Here is a 20,627-nt window from a genome sequence, read left to right on the forward strand (position 1 = left end):
GGGGACTTCCCTGGTGGCACAGTGGTTAAGAATCCACCTGCCAGTTCAGGGGACATGGGTTCGATCCCTGATCCAGGAAGATCCCACATGCCGCGGAGCAGCTAAGCCCATGCGCCACAACTACTGAGCCTGTGCTCTAGAGCCCATGAGCCACAACTACTGAGCCCGTGTGCCACAACTACTGAAGCCCACGCGCCTAGAGCCCATGCTTTGCAACAAGAGAAGCCACTGCAATGAGAAGCCCACGCACTGCGACCAAGAGTAGCCCCCACTCACCACTACTAGAGGAAGCCCGAGCACAGCAACGAAGACCCAATGCAGCCAAAAATTAATTAATTAATTGATTAAAAAATAATAATAATCTTGACATTTTAGTATATGCAAATATTTTAAGATTCCAGAAGTAAAATATTTTATTTGTGATTCTTTCTTCAAATAATTTAAACTTTTAATTTTCAGTATATTATATGTGTTTGTACTGAAAACCGGTGGGTCTGCTTTAAGATACATGGTTAAGATTAGCTCTTTTTAAAAAGTTTTTCTTGGGGTGGGGGAAGGAATGAATTTTTAACATCTGGATTTCTGCTGCTGTCCCACCCTCTCTTGAATTCTTATTAAAGATAAATTAATTTTTAACTATCTTAACATTAAGTTAATACTTAACCCATTATTTCCTGGCATGATTTGGCAACATACAGGGTAGCAGAGACAAGCCAGATTAGAGTCAAGAGTGATTGCAAATGTTAGCAAATCACCAGAGTTGTCAGGTAAAGCAGGAAACTTGGACCAAAAAAATACCTTTCCACTCCATAAATCGCCTCCTTACTACCAGCTATTGTTAGACAAGGGTCAGGGTGGTACAACCACAAACTAAAAACAGATAGTTGCCCCCTTGTATCATTGAGAGCATAAAGAAAGAATAAAATTTTTAATTTTCTTGGTTGTTTGTCTAACCAGTGCTATAATCAAATGCATCTCAAACTAGGATTTTAAAAGACCTTTTATAACAGACCATGACAGGTAATAATCAACTAATCTCTTGTTGTTGTTGTCTATTGTAACTTTATTTTACTGTCTATTTTATTTATTTTTTATTTCCTTAGTTATTAAACTTTATTTGATTATAACTGTATGTATCTTGAACAGAACAAAACACAATATATCCCATGTTTTAGGTAAAGTTATTGAATGAATGGGGTATTTTCATTTACATCATCATCATATTACTTTAACATAGAGTCGAAGTCTAGATGTGAATAATTGTTAGAATGAGGATGATGTTAAGTTTTTAATTTCTTTCCCCTCTTCGTTTTAGTTGATGATTTTAGTGAAGAATCCTCTTTTTATGAGATTCTGCCATGCTGCGCTCGCTTCCGCTGTGGAGAACTGATCATTGAGGGACAGTGGCATCATCTGGTTCTGGTGATGAGCAAAGGGATGCTGAAGAACAGCACTGCAGCCCTCTACATTGATGGACAGCTTGTCAGCACCGTGAAGGTGAGCGTACTTGTGCTTATAAATCTCAACCTGCTTTTAGAAGATAGTTTAGGGGTGGGTGTGTTTGCCTGTATGTGTGTTTGCAGGGGTATTGTTTTAAATTGCTGTCTTAATTTTAACTTGACCTTCAGTACCCATTTAAACAATAGGTGAGAGTCATGTGGCTGGTTAATTCAAGTCACTTGATTAGAAAAGACTCGAAAGGAGGGGTTACAGGGTACTAAAGATGTTAGTGAATATGTCAGTGCTTGAGCCAGATTGTTAAGTGCTTTTTCACCAGAGAGAAACCAGTTGGATGGTTGGAAACCAGATGGATGCCTAAATTAAATAAATGATGAACACAGTATTTTGTCACTTCATTGTTATTACTGTATGCAGTCCAGTAGATTCTGTGCTCCTTTAGAGCTGGAACTGTTTTTATTCATCCTTGTTTTCAGATCACCCAGATTAGTCCCTGATAATAATAGTAATAAGGTGTTCCCTTATTGTTTGTTGAATAAATGAATGTATAAATATTACTCTAGGTAGCTGTACTACAGTATTCAGAGGAGATGCAAGAGAATTAAAGCAACCAGTAAAGAATCAGAAGTTCTTTTTGTGAATCAGGATGAATGCTACTCGTTACTTTCTACCGAATTGAGCTAGCAAGCTCTTAAAATTCTTTAACTTCTAAAAGATGGTATCCATTTTTATAGTGATAACACTTAAAAGAAGCAGCAAAGGTCTACCTTTTGTGTGAATTGAAGTTTAAAAAGCAGTGAAATGGGCAGCCTTTTTGAATACATTTCCTTCCTTAATGATATTTTATTGTGACATCGTGTTTCAGTATGATAAACCCTAAAATGAACTCTGGGAATAGTCATTTATTTTCTCTGTATACAGGATTGCATTTGAAATGGGCTTGTAGATTCTTTAGTAGGTTGCTCCTTCATTATTTTTAGTATCATTGAAACTAAAAATGTCCTCAACTTCTAGAATTGAGAGGTAGGAGATTTATTATTAATATATTTACATCATCACCATTACTGTGCCTGTGAGAAGTCACAGTCCTGTGAAACCAACTTTAGGTCGAATGTTGGTCTTCATACTCATACTATTAACATCACAAGGAGTTGTTCTTTAATATATGGAATCATAGATATGATCTGAAGCTAGGACAGTGTTATGACAAAACAGTCTATGGGAATGTTACTCATTCTGTCAAGTGATGAAGGCTGCCTGTACCACAAGAAGCAACTTGATTTCCTAACCTCTTACACTCTAATTATATATTTATTGTAATGAATTAAATGATAATTTAAGCATCTTGTCAGTGTCATTTCAAATCTGAGAATATATTTTGCACTGAGATTAAACCGTGTGTGTATAAATTATAACATAGACTATTTTTCTAATACTTTTATAGCCCTTTACCCATTATAAAACACTTTGCATGAATAATTTTATTTAACAGACTCATACTGAAGGTATCATAACTAATTTCAAGACTGCCTGAATATCATAGTTGGAAAGCTGTTTTTATATCAACCTGAAAATTTCATAGCAGCATCGTTAATTTGGTATGCAAACCAACCAGATAGTAACAGAATCCCTATATTTGACTGTTGCCCTTTCTAGCGTTAGATAGTTTATCTGTATTAATCTGTATTACAGAGTTGGATTACAAATTTCCAACTTGCTGATCAGGTTCTAGAATCCTGGCCTGCCCTTATGTTTCTCTGCTCAACAGCTTTTGTACATTCATAAAGTTGTATGGCCTTGGGATAATGAAAATATACACAAAAAGTGGTTATTTTCCCGGTGAAAGTGTTTTGGGTTGAATTTCACACATTTGCTTTCATTTTCTTTACAGCTGCATTATGTTCACAGTACTCCCGGGGGCTCAGGCTCTGCCAATCCACCGGTGGTTAGCACAGTCTATGCATACATTGGTACTCCGCCTGCCCAACGCCAAATCGCTTCGTTGGTTTGGCGCTTGGGACCCACGCACTTTCTAGAAGAAGTTTTACCTCCTTCAAATGTTACTACCATTTATGAACTAGGACCAAATTATGTTGGAAGCTTTCAGGCCGTATGTATGCCATGTGAGTAACATATTCTTTGTTCATATAGTTGTATAAAACTTACCTCCTGTGGTATAGATGCATGAATAAGTGCATATGTGTAGATTAGGTTATACATTACATTTATCCAAAAAAGGGGGCCTTCTCCCCCACTTTTCTCCAGCATGATACTATTGACCACTCACTCCTATTCAAAATGCTCTCCTCCACTGGTCATCCTATGCTTTCTTGTTTCTTGTCTTCATGCCTAGTCACTAGTTTTCCAGTTTCTCTTGTTGGCTCCAAGATGTGGGTATACACTTTCTAACATTATAACCCCAGGCTTCTTCTCTCTGTTATTTCTCCTATTACATGAAGCAGTTTAAAGTATATCTACTCTGGTTAAAGGAAAGAAAGATGGGTCTAGAAGACACACACATGTATTCTTTAGGTTAGACCAGTTAACATCAATTTTCCTCGTCTCTTTATTCCTGCAGTCCACTCCTGTTATCCGTTCTCCCAAAAGGAATTTAGAATCAGAGAGTTGATGTTAAGCTGCAGTTCCTTTGTAGTACTCTTTCCAAATGATGTCTTCCATTCCCTTGTTCTCATTCTGCCAAAGTTCTCAGAAGAGTTGGGACAAATATGTTGTAAATGGTAATAATCTTATGGCTAAGTAATTTCTCTTTCACTCAGGTTCTTGATTCAGATAGTGTCTGATAATAGCTAACACTGACTGAGCACTTAATGTGTGCTGAATAATTTAATATGCATGAAGGACATAGCTACTCTGAGCCCTTCACAAGTATTTTTTTAAATTATTTATTTATTTATGGCTGTGTTGGGTCTTTGTTTCTGTGCGAGGGCTTTCTCTAGTTGTGGCAAGCGGGGGCCACTCTTCATTGCGGTGCACGGGCCTCTCACTATTGCGGCCTCTCTTGTTGCGGAGCACAGGCTCCAGACGCGCAGACTCAGTAATTGTGGCTCACGGGCCTAGTTGCTCCGCGGCATGTGGGATCTTCCCAGACCAGGGCTCGAACCCGTGTCCCCTGAATTGGCAGGCAGATTCTCAACCACTGCGCCACTAGGGAAGCCCCCTTCACAAGTATTTATTCATCACCTCAAAACACTGGGATGTGGGGGCTGTTGTTTTCATCCCCATTTTACAGATGAGGAAACTGAGGTGCAGCGATGTACAGGTCACACAGCTTTTAAGCAATAAAGCAGAGGTTCAAACTTAAACCATCTTGCTTTAAAACTACTTTGCCATGTTGTCTGGAAGAATAAAGAGAGGCATATGTGAGGGCTCTCACTGGGAAGGAGACCTAGTGCTACAAAGCTCATAGACATTCCACTCATTTTCATTCCCTTGTTCCTTGGAACCAAGGGGAAGTGTTTTGTGATTTGTTTGGTAACAGTTAAAACTCTTCCTCTTCCTTTACATTATGCTGTATATTAAGTATATTTTAAGAGTAAAACTCAGGATGTAAAGCTTTATGACTGGATGCTTTTCCTCATTTTCTAATTAAAGAAATAAATAAAGAGCTGGAAATTAAATAAAACAGTTTTTAAATTTAGCTCCCTTGTTCCACTTTAAAAGATTTTCAAGGCTACCCATTTAAAAATGATAATAAGAATTAAAAAGTTGTGTTAGGATCAGGAGAAAAACTGACGATTTTGAAAAGGATTATTCTTCTTTTGAAGGTAAAGATGCAAAATCCGAAGGTGTGGTCCCATCTCCTGTGTCGTTAGTACCAGAGGAAAAGGTGTCCTTTGGCCTTTATGCACTGTCTGTGTCCGCCCTAACAGTGGCAAGAATCCGGAAAGTGTACAACAAGTTGGACAGCAAAGCCATCGCTAAACAGGTAAGCAGATTGATTCCCCAGTGGGCTGCCGCTGGTTCTCACTGGAAAGATGTTCCAGAGCTTCCTTCTGGGCACCACACAAGTATGAGTGGTTGCTAAAAACAGTGCCTTTCATACATTGTTTTGGTTTATTTACCTTTGAATTTAAGCCAAAACATAATTAGATATATAGTTTAATTTGGAAGAGTGAGAATTCAAGTGCATAGTTTATATTAATTCTTATATTTTTATTGGCAATTAAGAAATCGAACTTTAGGCAACTAAAGGAAGCAATTGCTATTTTTGAGGCTGTAATGTTTTTCTGGATAACCTACTAAATGCCGGGCACCATTTTGTTCATGACATAGCAGTAGATAAAGAGAAAATCCCTGCCTTTATTAAGGTTCTTACATTCCAGTGGAAGAGGCATACAATAATAACTAAAGAAATAACCTGATCATAGAGTATGTTAGAAGATGAAGAGTGTGCTATGTGGAAACATAAAGCAGGAAACGTGAGAGAAAGAAGCTTATAGTTTTAAGTAGGATGGTCAGCGGAGGCCTCACTGAGAAGGTGAAATTGGAGCAGCTTTTTGAAACAGATGAGGCAGCAAAGCATGAGAATATGGAGAATAAGATGCATGTATAGGCAGGTGGGGTTTGCATTCCAGAAATACAAGTGCTAAGGCCCTGAGGAAAGTGCATGCCTGCCACAGAGGCAGGTGTGGCTAAACAAAACCAGTGAAGGCCTGCGGGGTAGGCGAGGCAAAAGTAGAGTCACTTTTTCTGATATGGAGAAAACTATAGGAAGAGTAGTTGGGGGGTGGGGGAGGGACTGAGAATTAAGTTTTGCAAAAGTTTGAGAAACATATTAGACATCTTAGGGGGGGACATCATTGGAAATATGAATCTGAGTTCAGGGGAGAGTTTCGAATGCCACGGGTGTTCATAGGTGGTGGTAAGGTCACAAGACTAGGTACACTTACCAAAGAGGAGATGGAGATGGAGATGAGGAAAGGTTTACAGATGGAGACCAGGGACATTCCAGTGTGACAGCGTTGGGAAGATGATGAAGAACGAGCAGAAAAGACTACGGAGCCAGCAAGAATGGAGAAAAGCTAGGAGAATCTGGTGTTGTAGAAGTCTTATTCACTGTGGCAGATGTGTTAGAGCAGTCAGAAAGATGAAGGCTGGCCATCGGGTTTAGGAAGGTGGAAGTCATCAGTGAGCTTGACAAGACGTTTTGGCTGATTAAAGGAGGCAAAGCTAAGGGGAAGGAAATCAAGAGGCTGGAAGGGAAAGGATTTGGGAACAGTAAGTATTGACAAGCTCTTGTGCAGAGGTTTGCCTGTGAATATATATATACATATATATATATATATATATATATATATGTATATATATATATATATAAAATCTTCTAAGGAATATTAACTACATAAATTTATTCTACCGGTAACAACAGAATTAAGTCTATGCCTTATATTTGCTTTAAAAGCACATTGTGTATGTATGTGCAAAATTTAACATTTATTTTGTGTACAGGGCATGTTTTATCCATAAACTTTTGGATAATCTATGTGACATTTACTTGGCTATGGAGTAAAGCAAGTATTATATTCACTAATCAGAAATACTGTGTGGCAGCGAGTGACAAGAACCTTTAAACCACAACAGAGTCTCATTCAGAAGGACCCCTGAGGCTGTTTCCCAAGACCCCCTCACCATCTTTCTCTCAGTAGACTGTATTTAACTGAGTCTACTCAGGTACCTCTGAGTTTCCACACCTTTGGAAGTATTTGCACATTTAAAAGAAAATGAATACTCATGTTTTTAGTATTCTGTTATGGAGAGAGAGAAAAGATATGTTCCTCATCATGTTCTTTTTTCTTTTCCAGTCAAAATGTTCAGACTGTTCCTGTTCAGTTACATTTTTCCCTTTCCTATTCTTCAGTTAGGCATTTCCTCCCATGAGAATGCCACTCCTGTGAAGTTGATACACAACTCAGCAGGGCATCTTAATGGACCAGCACGGACAGTTGGGGCTACTCTGATTGGATACTTGGGTGAGTCAAATTGCCTTTGTCTTTCAGACTTCTTTATTTGCCTTCAGATCCGCGTTCACTTTCTTCACTGAGTGTGGTGTTTAAGTTCACATTCGATAGTGCTGACCTGTAATGTTCTTACAATATTTAGAGATTAATGTCAATCCCAAACTCCAGTCAGCTTTAAAAATTATAATCTTCTATAAAATTCCATTAACTTTTCCCCTCTTTTGTCAACACTGATGAGCACTGACTGTATACTTCTACATAATTTCAAGGTAAAGGTCACACTACATTCAGCAAAGACTTGCAAATAGTGATGATTGCTATTGTTACATGGTTTGGTGCTGCAGTGGTGACAGTCGTGGTGCTTTTTATTTGGAAATGAGCTAGAAAGAAGAGCTTCAGAGTATGAGCACTGTGGGTCCAACTAAAATAAAAGTTAGAGCTGCAGAGCCTCTTACCCGATGTCTACTTAGAAAGAATCGATTGTTTTGGTTAGATAGAATTTTGAGATATAACCCAGTCAGGCCATCTAAAATTCAGAACCGGCAATTATGTATTTTAATGTGCAAATCAGTACAGAATATTGGTTCCTTTTAAAATAAAAAGTGTTGTGCTGGTCAGCGTCCTACATGTTTATCAGGCGATTATTATTGTCCCCGCAATGTGCACATCTCTTTGTTTTTCTTTTTTGGCTATAGTGCTCTGACAAAAGTTTCCTTTATGCTAAGGCACATGGTAATTTTTCTTTTTTCGATTCAACAAATATTTAACTGAGCACTGCTCTATGTCCTTTGCAAAAATACAGCAGCACTGTGGTATAGTAGAAAGAGCAGTGAATGAAGAGTTCAGAGATTTGGTTCTCACCCCTGTTCTGTCACTGTGGATTTAAGCCAGACATTGAGCTCCATGGATGTCAATTTTCTTATCTACAAACTAGTAATACTGGCCCTAATTACCTTAGAAGCTAGCTTTCAAAATCCAGTGCCATAATGTATGAAAGTATTGTGGATACTACAGAGCACACAGAAATATAAAATGCATATTACCTTTATTTTTTAAAAACTCAATCTTGATTGGTAGGCAAATGACATTTAAACAACGTCTTTTTTAAAAAACAAGGTTAGGGGGGCTTCCCTGGTGGCTCAGTGGTTGGGAGTCTGCCTGCCGATGCAGGGGACGCGGGGTCATGCCCCGGTCCGGGAGAATCCCACATGCCCCGGAGCGGCTGGGCCCGTGAGCCATGGCCGCTGAGCCTGCGTGTCCGGAGCCTGTGCTCCGTAATGGGAGAGGCCACAACAGTGAGGGGCCCGTGTACCCCCCAAAAAAAAAATAATAAAAAACAAGGTTAGGAATGTAGATGTGAATTTTTTATTTTTTTTTTAATTGACAAAGTTAGTTCCAGTACTGTGTTTCCACATACTTACGCTCTTCAGGGTCACTGATGTACTGTTACTCAGATTACATAACTAAGAGAAGCTTTGAGCAGTGGTCAGGAATGTGCTCTGTTTGGCTTTTCTGTAGGGAATACTTCATCCTTGCCAGGGTGGCTTCTCCATCCCATTCCCCAGTTCACAGAGATGAAGTGCTTTTGCTCTCCCCAAGTTTATTCTCCAGCAGTACCTAGTAAGGCATTCTCCCTTGCTTCAGAAATATATTCCCAAGGCCTCTGTACTTCTGAGTCTTTACATTGCCCAAAGCTATAGAGTAGAAACACTTGTGCTTCCTCTCAAACCTGCTCTTCTCTACTCCCTCCTTTACTCCCAACTCTTCTCTGAAAGTATATCAGCATTTATTGCCTTCTCCCAAATTCTACCTTGAATTTTTTTTTTTTTTTAGAATATTTTTTTTTTATGTTGGGGGTAGGAGTTTATTAATTAATTTATTTATCTGGCTGTGTTGGGTCTTTGTTTCTGTGCAAGGGCTTTCTCTAGTTGTGGCAGGCGGGGGCCACTCTTTATCACGGTGCGCGGGCCTCTCACTATCGCGGCCTCTCTTGTTGCGGAGCACAGGCTCCAGACGTGCAGGCTCAGTAGTTCTGGCTCATGGGCCTAGTTGCTCCACGGCATGTGGGATCCTCCCAGACCAGGGCTCGAACCCGTGTCCCCTGCATTAGCAGGCAGACTCTCAACCACTGCGCCACCAGGGAAGCCCTAGAATTTTTATTTTAGGATAGAAGGGTTTTTTGTTTTTAGGCATAATATATAATTAATTAAATATTTCTTAAGATGATTTATTCAGTTCTTGTTTACAGTGGGGAATTTATTTTAATTATTTTTCACTGTCTTTTAATCAGGAGTAAGAACATTTGTTCCTAAGCCTGTTGCCACTACTTTGCAGTACATTGGTGGAGCTGCAGCCATCCTGGGCCTGGTGGCCATGGCTTCTGATGTGGAAGGGCTATATGCAGCAGTCAAGGCCCTGGTTTGTGTGGTCAAGAGTAACCCACTAGCCAGCAAAGAGATGGAAAGAATCAAGGGCTACCAGGTTTGTAACCATAAAGCTTGGTCTTCACTTTACTTTGCACTAAAAATCTTCTAATTTTCATTGTAGTTCATGTAGTTTCAAACTCTGGAAGACTAGTATTGTCCAAGTAAACTTTAGAAGTTGGTAGCTTTTATTAAAACTAACATATTTCGAGTGAGAATATAAGTTGTTAGTTTGGGGTTATTTTTTTCTGTGGAAACAGGAATTAAATGAAATAGGGTCATATTACCACCTGCTCTAGAGACTGCCAAGTTGGTAATAGATCCAGAGTTCTCCTCATTAACCTCGTCTCTCCCCTCCACACCCAGTCATCTTGTACTCCCCCCGCCCCCTTACTTACCTAGGGCATGTGAGAGCCACTGTGTGCCATTACTAGTCCTGAAAATGCATGTGGGATTAAAAAATATGTTGTGTTCATGTATTTACAATCTCTGCTAGGTTTAGGCAGAAAGTTACTTACAAGAAGAGGAACAAGTATTTGGAGCAAGATTAAGTTCCTCTAATGTAGATGAAGTACAAATGCCTTCTTCTCTAACTTTAGCCAGTAGTTCACTGGTAGTAGATAAGCTGTTTACTGTAGTGTTTTCTGTAGATTTAATTATCTAATTTTATGTTCTGTTTTGCAAAACTTTCAAAATGATAATTGCAGCATTGTTTATCATGAAAAAATAGGAATAATCTAAAGGTTCCAGTAGTATCGGAATGACTAATAATACTATAACCATCTCACATATCATTCAACCTTTTAAAATTATAATTATGGAAACTAGGTTGCAAAAGAAAAAAAATCCTTTGGATAAAATGTTATGTAGAGAACACGAGTAGAAAATTGTATACACATGATGGCAACAATTTAAATATTTCTGTGTGAATAGAGTTTATGTAAAAGTGGATATTTTAATAAGAGGATGATGGGATTACCCTGCTTTTCAGATTTTCTCTGATGTTGCATTGTCATAGTAAAAATTTAGAAACCAGCATAGAAGTCTCAGGAATTGCTCTACTTAGTGTTCTCCAGTGTGTGTTTGTGTGTGTATGTGTGTGTACGTATATGATGATTGACCAACGGGCATTTGGTATTGCTTTCTTTTAGTTGCTGGCAATGCTGCTTAAGAAGAAACGTTCCCTTCTTAACAGCCACATTCTCCATCTAACTTTTTCCTTGGTGGGAACTGTTGACAGTGGACACGAGACCTCCATTATTCCAAATTCAACTGCTTTCCAGGATCTACTTTGTGATTTTGAAGTATGTATATAAACACTAACTGGTAATATATAATCAAGGAACTGATTTCTTATTCTGTATATTGATAGAGTTAACTAATGAACAGTTTTGTCTCTAAGGTGTGTTTATGTTCTAAAGTTTTATGATGCTCATGTTAATGTCATTAGTAAAATATACAAAATAAGGTAGTGATTGGGTTCCTTCTTCCCAAAGTTATTGCATTTTACAAGTAGTATAGAAATGAAATGGTGCAATGCATGTGCCTAACGATAGCCAGTTTGCTGTTGCCACTGGCATTACAAGAGGCAAACATATTTTCATCAAAAATTTTTGATAGTAACTTTTCCTCAGTAAATAGGAGCTAGACCTGAAATTTGGGTTACTAGTAGCTGTATAGGAAAATATTCTTTTCACCAAAATAGCAAAATTTTTATTTCTACTGTCTTATTACCATAACAGCTTCCACTCTGTCCTCTCAAGGCACCATTTAATCTTGCATATCCTTTCTCCATTTCATTTCTTGTTCACAGCACTTTGCATACTCATCACTGTATAAAATCTCCCCCCTGTGAGGCTGAAGGCTTTATGAATGCAGAGATCATGTCTATCTTCATCTTTGTATCCCTACCACCCAGAATGGTGCCTAGCATTTCGTGTTTGCTGTGATGTCTGGCCTTCACTCTTCTTCTTTGTAACTCTAATAAGCTCAGTCTTGTCAGTTATTTTAAATCCCCAACAAACAGACTGTGTGCCCAAATTGCTTTTCTGAAACTTTATTTGAAAGCTTATTAGCAGCCCTCTTCTAAATAAAAATCCATGGCTTCTACTCAGTTCTCGGTACCCCTAGCTCTCAGCAGCATCTGATGCAGTCCATTTCCCTCTTCTTGCATCTCCTAGTTCTTTTACTAGCTTTTAGGCATCACTCTCCTGGTTCATATATCTTGCTCACTACTTTCCCCATAATTTTCTGGTTATAGAATTTTCATTACTTTGTATAAACGTGTCCACCTTTGCTGCTTTATCCTTTCCTTTATTTGTTGTTTTCTTTCCTTTAGATTCTCACCCAGTCCCACAGCCTCATTTCTGCAGAGGTGACTCACAAACCTAAATCTTTAGCTTGATATCTGAACTCCGGGCTTATTTCTAACTTCTTCCTCAACATTTCCATTTTTATATCCCAGCAACACCTACGCTGAACTTAACATCCTTCCCCAAGTTAGAGCTTCCTTTTAACTTCTGTTTCTATTAATAGCACCACCATTCCCCCATTCACTGAGGCTTGAAATTGAAAAATCAGCTTCCTCCTTCCTCACTGTTTATAAACAGCCCATATTAAGTCATATAGATTCTGCTTCCACATTTCATGTAGTCTGTGTTTTCTCTTTCTCCTGCTACATCCTAATCCAAGCCCTAATCAATTCTATTCTTACTAAAATAATGATCAGTTCTTTCTCCCTTTCCTCAATCTGTCCTATATATTTTTTTAACCTCATTCTTTCTAAGATATAATCATATAACTTATTAAAAAACTTTCAGTGCTTTTTCTTTCCTACACAATAAAATACACATTTCTCAGCCTGATATACAAAGTTCTGATACAGAGACCTCTCATTCTGTTAGAAAATAATTATTGAATATGTTTGAGCCAAGCACTGTATTAGGTGCTAAGGATGTGAAAATAAAAGATAGAGTCCATGCCTCAAGGCATTTAGTGCATTAGAAGAGAAAAGCAAATAGACAATAAAAATTTTGTGAAAGCACAGAGGTAAAGGTATGCAGAGAGGATTATGAGAGTACTAAGGAGACCTAGCTTTGTATACATCTGGTAATTGACACATTATCTTTAGTTTCAGATTTCTGACTGAAATTCAGTATATCAACATCAGAAATTTAGTTGCTTGACAAATTTTGGCTTCATTTTATAGTACTCTGCACCCTTTGTGGCTTCATATGGCATTCCTAATAACCCCAAACGGTAGTGGTCAATAAATACTTAATTTACCCTATTTTTAGAACAGCTATTTGACAATATAAGCAAAATAATTATAATAGCATCCAAGCATTTTCTTTTTTAATGGTTGTTCTAGAATTTGCAATATACATGTGTAACAGTTCAGTCTGTCTTCAAAGTACATTGTACCACTTCACCTATAGTGTAAAAACCTTGCGATGGTGCCCTTCCATTTCTCCCTTCCTGTCCTTTGTGCCATTGTTGTCATACATTTTACTTCTGTATGTTTATAATCCCCACAATATTTGTATTATTTTTGCTTTAAATAGTCAATTATCTTTCAAAGGCATTAAAAAAATTTTATAGTCACCCACGTAGTATATGCAGCAAATAGTATTTATGGCATTCTTTATTCCTTTGTGTAGATCCAGATTTCTATCTTGTAATGGAATGATATGTCTGCCTGAAGAACTTGCTGTAACATTTCTTGTAGTGCAGGTTTACTGGTGATAAATTGTCCCATCTGAATAAGTATTTTTCCTTCTTTTTTGAAGGATATTTTTGTATAGAATAGAATTCTGGTTGATGATTTTTATTCTTTTCATACTTTAAAATTGTCAGGTATTCCCTTGTCTTTATGTTTCTTCTGCTTGGGGTTTGTTGACTTTTTTAAGTTGGTGAGTTTGTCATTTTTATCAAATGGGAAATTTTTTAGCCATCATTTCTTCAGCTGTTTTCCCTGGTCAACACCTGCACCCCTCCAGCGCCACCACTCACACACACTTTTTTTGGACTGCAGTTACACGTATCTTAGGTTCCTGGCTGTTGTCCCACAAGTCACTAATACTCTGTCTAGTCATTTATTTTCTGTATTTTTTTCTCATGCTTCATTTTGAATAGTTTCTGTTGTTATGTCTTTAAGTTTACCGAACATTTTTCCTGCAGTGTCTAATCCTCTGTTAGTCCCATCCAGTATGTTTTTCTTTTTTTTTTTTTTTTTGTGGTACGCGGACCTCTCACTGTTATGGCCTCTCCCATTGCGGAGCACAGGCTCCGGACACGCAGGCTCAGTGGCCATGGCTCACGGGCCCAGCCGCTCTGCAGCATGTGGGATCTTCCCGGACCGGGGAACGAACCCGTGTCCCCTGCATCGGCAGGCAGACTCTCAACCACTGCGCCACCAGGGAAGCCCCTGGTTTTCATTTTGAATATTTTATTTCTCATCTGTAGAAGTTCATTTTGGATCTTGGTTATCTTCTATTTCTCTCCTCATCATTTTCATATTTTTTGTTACATTCTTTATCTTATGGAGCATATTTATTAGCTTTTTAAAGGTCTCAATAACTCTATCATCTCTGTCATTTCTGGGCCTATTTATAATGATTGGGTTTTTTCTCCTACTCATGGCTCATATTTTCCCTTTTTTTTTTTTTGCATTCTTGGGAACTTGATTGGATGCTAAATTTTACATTGTTGAATGATAAATTTTGTTTTATTCTTTTAAAGAGTATTAAACTTTGCTCTAGTATTGCAGTTATCTTGATTCTTTTGAGGCATGCTTTTAAGCTTTGTTAGGGTGGACTTTGATTAATCTTTAGTGGTAATTTAGCCCCCCCTACTAAGGTATTACACTTCTGAGACCTCTACCCAACCTCCCCATGTATTATGAAGTCTCTATACTGGTTGGTGGGAGTGCAAAGTAGTTTCAGCCCTTTGTGAGTTTTAGGCATTGTTTGCTGTGCCAGTTTGCAGTGGTTATTTCTAGTTTTGGACCCAAACAAGATTCCTGTCATTCAGTTTTTGTATTCCGTATTCATTCTATTCGGTATATTGTATGCAGTATTCACTAATAGTATTCAGTCATTGATTCCAGAGAAATTTTCTATAGATCTTGCCTTTCTAGTTGTTTACTCTAGGAGGGTAATTTCCACAGCAATTATCTCTTTATGAACAGAACCAGAAGTCCTGTATACAGACAGTTTTAAAGGGCTACCATAAATAAAAACTAATAAGGTGGTTATATTCAATTAATTAAGTGAAATAAGTTATATGTGCTGCATTTGCACTTATTGGATTGGGTCTTGGGGTATTTTTAACCCTAAATATACCACTGCTATTTATTTTATTATAGGTTTGGCTCCATGCACCATATGAACTTCATCTTTCCTTATTTGAACACTTCATTGAATTGCTCACAGAGTCCAGGTATTAGTTGATACCTAAATTGTTAGCTGTTCAGTTATAGAAGAGATACTAGTACAGTGTATAAAATCTTCTTTCTCTTATAGTGAAGCTTCAAAGAATGCTAAGTTAATGAGGGAATTCCAGCTAATCCCAAAGCTACTCCTGACTCTTCGAGATATGTCTTTATCCCAGCCTACCATTGCTGCTATTAGTAATGTGCTGAGCTTCTTACTGCAAGGTTTTCCCAACAGCAATGATCTGCTCAGGTAGTGAAAACTTCTGTATTTGTTTGTTTGTTAACTAAAAGTACCAACGAGGTTAAGACGATTGAGATGAACGTAATTGGTTCCTATGCCTAGGTAACACCTGTAAAATTAATACTATTCTAGATATTTGTAAGGCATGGAAAACATGAATGTACCTTGCAAAGCCAGTTGTTGCCACTAGCGAATCATAGAATTCTGGTGAGAAAAGTTGGTAAAATTAGCCCAATGAGGCTGATTGTCCTGGACATAAAAATGTTCAGTGTAGGAATTCTTGGTCCACAGCCCTCTTCCCCAAGCCTTGCTACTTCTCAAGTGTACGTGCAGAAGCACATATGCACACGCATGTACACCCAAAGCAGACATGCCATGTCTTTTGTATTTGTTCTCTATCACCCAGACTGATGGTGGTATTTTATTGTTGTATATTCAGACCTTTTATATGAGTATTATTTTGCTGCCAATGTGAAATATGGCTTAAGACATATTTATGGAGTGTATATAGAACTGTTCTAATAGGCACATGATAATTCTCATCTTGACTGAAAATGGAAGGAAAAAAACTACCTAAGATATTTTCCAAGTAGAGAACTGCTTAAATTAGACTTAATCACTGCTTGTCATGTAATTGCTCAGGTATTACAGGTGAAATCACACATTATTGCTAGAGTATTCCCAGTAAACTAATCTCTAATTGGTGTAACACATAAATCACTCATTTTATACACAGTTATCTTGAAAGCATTTTTTTTAACTTGGTGACAAATTTAAAACTGGAGTTTAAAAATTATTTTGGAGCTCGTCATTATTATTAACAATATTTATTTAGGTCTTATCCTGGTGTTATGATGATCACTTTGCTGAAATTATCACTGAACCCTATCAAGGCTTTTATTTTTCTCTACATTACAAATTAAGAAATTAAAGCCCAGAGAGGTTAAGCTACTTGCCCCAAGTAACATGATTAAAAACTGATAGAGCTAGGATTTTAATCTTACCTGTGTTTCCAAAACCCAGGTACTTAACTACTAGGCTACAGTAGATCCATATAGATAATGTTAGGACATTTTAATCTGGATCATACCTTTTGGTTTTTGAAATTTAGATTAGTGCATTAAAGGACTCATATTTCTGATGAAGTATATTTTTCCCTATAGTATTTTAAAACATTATAGCATATATAATGTTAATTGCAATAGTTTGAGGGGAAGCAAATGAAATACAATCATGTGAGGTCTGTAAAAGATTAGTTAAAATAAGAAGTACTATTTTGGTTTCCATTTCTTTGCTTTTTGTTTCTTAGTGTTGTTTGTTTTGGAGAGAGAAAAAATAAAATCTGTAACCTCTTTTTTCTTGTATTTAAAGGTTTGGCCAGTTTATTTCTTCTACTTTACCAACCTTTGCAGTTTGTGAGAAATTTGTAGTTATGGAAATAAACCATGAAGAGAAGCCTGACACTGGTGAGTCAATTCTGGAGCTTGGAACCTAATTACTATACCCTGTTTTCTTCTGACACAAGTTAGACCTGAATTATATGTGACACTGTTGTATTACTTTTCTCCTTACATTACTTTCTTTGGTCTTTACAGATGTATTTGTCTTAGATCAAGCCTCTACGATATGCAGAAGTACAGAATAACCTACAAATTGAATAGGGTGTGAATTTACTTTAAAAATAAAATCTTTCTTATTTTTACAGGATTTATAGCAATGTCCCTTTAAATAATAAACTCTTCCAGTTAATTTTTGAACATTATTTTTTTTAGTTTATGTAAAACTCTTCAGAAACATCGATTCTTGCTAAAGTGAATTGTATCTATATTGCAGTTATTTTTATTTCCCTGTTAAATATTTAATAGTCATTGAGGGAAAGAATGTTTTACTAGAATCACTTTATGTAAGTGTAGAATAAAATTTTCTTAAGTTGGAGTTCCTGGGCCCATGACAACCATTTTTTTTTTTAAAAAAAAAACTTTCCTCCCTTGAAGCATATTTTTCTCTTGTTAGAATGTATTTTTCCAGTTGTGTATTCTAGAGCAGGAGATTTGCTTGGAAAACATCAAAAGGACCTTTAGATTAACCTGTAATTAAATTCACAATATTTTATATTTGTTCAGCATTATTTACATTATTATCCTGTTACATTATTCCCAAATTATGTCACATAAATGATTTCCTTTAAAACTCTTACGACCCTATCCATCTGGGAGTTCTCTTCCACGTTGGCTGTATCAGTCAGAGCACAGCCTCTCTGGTGCTTCATGAATAAGAAGAGAAAGTGGTGTAATTATGTTTTTCAAAGGTGAAACTGAGAGATTTGAGAGGCTGACTTCTACAAATCATAGAGCTGAATATAAGGCCAGTAACCACTTACTTCCTACCATTTGGAAGAATGTTGATATTTCTTTGGTGAAGCAAATTAGCAGTGGGTGAGAAGCATATAGGTCAAATCAATGGATAACACTTATTTAGTGCTTAATATTTGCCAGGCACTGTTAAGTGCTCTATATAATCTTATAACAGTCCTATGAAATTGGTCCTGTTGTTATCACAGTTTTACAAAAAGTGAGGACACTGAGGCCCAGAAAGTTTAAGAGAAACTTACCTGAGATCATACCACTGCATTTGCACTCAGGTAGTCCAAACCAGCATTCTAAGCTTTTAACCACCGCACTATTCTACCATATACAAAGATTATTTCTAAGTTCTGAATTAATATAAGCCAAGTAAATAAGAATTATAAAGGGAAGTCCTGGGACTTCCCTAGCAGTCCAGTGGTTAAGACTCCACACTTCCACTGCAGGGGGATCGAGTTCGATCCCCGGTCGGGGAACTAAGATCCTACATGCCGTGCCATGCGGCCGAAAAAAAAAAGGAAAGTCTTTAAAATCTTTGGAACTGTATAACATGTTTATTTCAAGTATAAAAAAAAAGATATGGGAAAAATATTTCTCTAGTCTCCATATTTGTTGCTGGCCATTGAGTTCAGTAACTACAACTAGTGCCGTAAACTTTCTTTTGACAAGAGCAGAGCAGCAGGGATGTATAAATTCGGAAGATTTTCTCTTGATCTGCCAAGTTGATTAGAGTAGTCTTCTCCTCATCAATTTATTGCCATTTGAAAGAATAGAGAAAGTCAGAAGCATATTGCTGTTCTTGTTAGTATATGACCTTGATTGTTTAATTGTGCGGACTGGACTGTCTTAAGTATAACAGGACGTTCCAAACAATTAAAACCATAGTTTTTTCTTTCATGTAGCTTACATAGTATTCAGGATACACCTGCCAAAAAAAATGCCTTGAGTAATGCTGAACGGTGATATAATAATTAATGCAAAATAAAATAAATTGCGTGAAAGGACAGTGCACTGTGGAGTAAAGCATCAGTTCGAATGGAAAGAAGTTAACCTGGAAATTTCTTTCAGAGTTAATTGTTTTAAACTGTATTTGAAAATTAGCGGGACATAACTGTCAGTGAAAAAAATAGGCATAAAAACTAAGGAGAATTCTTAGTTTCTATGTGGATTGTCATTTTATTGAAAGGAAGTAATTCGTTTGTCAATTTAGGTTGTCCATTCCATTTGTCAACAAGGCAATTTGTAAATTACCAGTGCTTTGCCTGTTAGCCGGAGGGAATCTTGAGTTCCCCTTGGTAAGCTTAAAGCACCCTTCCCAATGATTAAGGCACTAAGTTAGCATTTTAAAAGATATTATTTAAAAGTAAAAATAGTCCCTTGCCCAAACAAGTAAAAGCATATAGCCATGGTCATTAAACTTTAGCCTGAGCTTCAATTATAGAATAAAGGAAAGAAAGCATGTGGACTGTGACTTATTAACCCCGAGCTCTTAGTGGCAGAGCTGGGCCTGCAACACTAGGCCATTGATCCCAGTCCCTTGTGCTTCCAGTACTGTCCATTGAGAACCGTAAGCTTTCTGTCTTCCTTCCTTTCTTCCCCAAGTTCTCCTGTGCATTTGTGTGCCTTTCCCTCTTGTCTTTGCTATTTATTTCTCACTTTACTTTATGTATTATAATTATTGAATAATTTATGCTTCCTCTTTTCATTTTTAAATCTGGAAATTTTAACCATTTAAGTCCTTCAAAAAGACTAGAAATCAAGGGTTTGCATTGTTATTTTTGTTCGCTTGATCCTCGTTTGATTACTTCACCCCTGTTGGTAGGAGAAGGGAATATTAATATAAAAAAGGGTTCACAGTCTTTATTATCACTTGTTTAGATAATGTCTTAAGTAAATGAACAGTTTTCAGGATTCTAAAGAGAAATGTTGGACCCTTTTTCTTGTTCACTTGAGTGGAAAGTACTCCTAGAAAAAATGTTTTCTGACAGATGTGTTTCAGTGAGATTTCCTAGAACAGTGTTGGATATTTTATCCTAGTTTATCAGCTAAGGCAATTTAATGTATTTATTTTCATTGTAGGAACTGAAGAAGAGTTTGGAGGTCTTGTGTCTGCCAACCTTATACTTTTGAGGAACAGACTTCTAGATATCTTACTAAAACTGGTTTACACATCTAAAGAAAAGACAAGCATTAATTTGCAGTAAGTAATCTTTTGAGCATTGATGGTAATAGTTGCTACTACTAGTTAATTCATGGTAGACAAAAGAAAGATTTGCCGCTGAATTTTAGTAGATTTTTTTTAAACCCTGAAATTTATCGTATCTCAAGATTGAAACAAGTCTTTCTTTTTTATTTGAAATCATAATCCTTTAAATTAACGTTTGTTTTGTTTAATCCATCTATCTTTGAATAGAGCTTGCGAAGAGCTGGTCAGGACGCTGGGTTTTGACTGGATTATGATGTTTATGGAAGAACACTTGCATTCCACCACAGTTACGGCAGCCATGAGGATTCTTGTCGTCCTACTGAGTAATCAGTCTATTCTCATCAAGTTCAAGGAAGGACTCAGTGGTGGAGGGTGGCTGGAACAGACAGATTCCGTCTTAACCAATAAGATCGGGACTGTATTAGGTATGGGACTTTTACAGTCGGCTGCTTTGAAATAAGCTGTTGTGTTTTGTTTTTAAATCTTATGTAAGCTTATACTCTTCAGTTTGTCTAACAACCATT

The 20,627-nt window shown here is 37.1% G+C and overlaps 1 protein-coding gene across 7 annotated transcripts in view; it reads left to right on the forward strand.

Annotated features, from left to right (window-relative positions):
* Positions 1–20,627, forward strand: part of WDFY3 (WD repeat and FYVE domain containing 3) — a 279,594-nt gene that overhangs the window by 171,425 nt on the left and 87,542 nt on the right. For all 7 annotated transcript variants that reach the window (XM_082632435.1, XM_082632434.1, XM_082632436.1 and 4 more), the window contains 11 exons: positions 1,316–1,497; positions 3,350–3,581; positions 5,244–5,404; positions 7,337–7,448; positions 9,727–9,917; positions 11,011–11,163; positions 15,225–15,298; positions 15,382–15,543; positions 16,906–17,000; positions 19,977–20,097; positions 20,311–20,528. In XM_082632435.1, coding sequence (XP_082488561.1) covers positions 1,316–1,497; positions 3,350–3,581; positions 5,244–5,404; positions 7,337–7,448; positions 9,727–9,917; positions 11,011–11,163; positions 15,225–15,298; positions 15,382–15,543; positions 16,906–17,000; positions 19,977–20,097; positions 20,311–20,528 — 1,701 coding nt within the window. The remainder of the gene's footprint in view (positions 1–1,315; positions 1,498–3,349; positions 3,582–5,243; positions 5,405–7,336; positions 7,449–9,726; positions 9,918–11,010; positions 11,164–15,224; positions 15,299–15,381; positions 15,544–16,905; positions 17,001–19,976; positions 20,098–20,310; positions 20,529–20,627) is intronic.

This window comes from Mesoplodon mirus, assembly GCF_964341445.2.
Source record: "Mesoplodon mirus genome assembly, chromosome: 2".
Lineage (NCBI taxonomy): Eukaryota > Metazoa > Chordata > Mammalia > Artiodactyla > Ziphiidae > Mesoplodon > Mesoplodon mirus.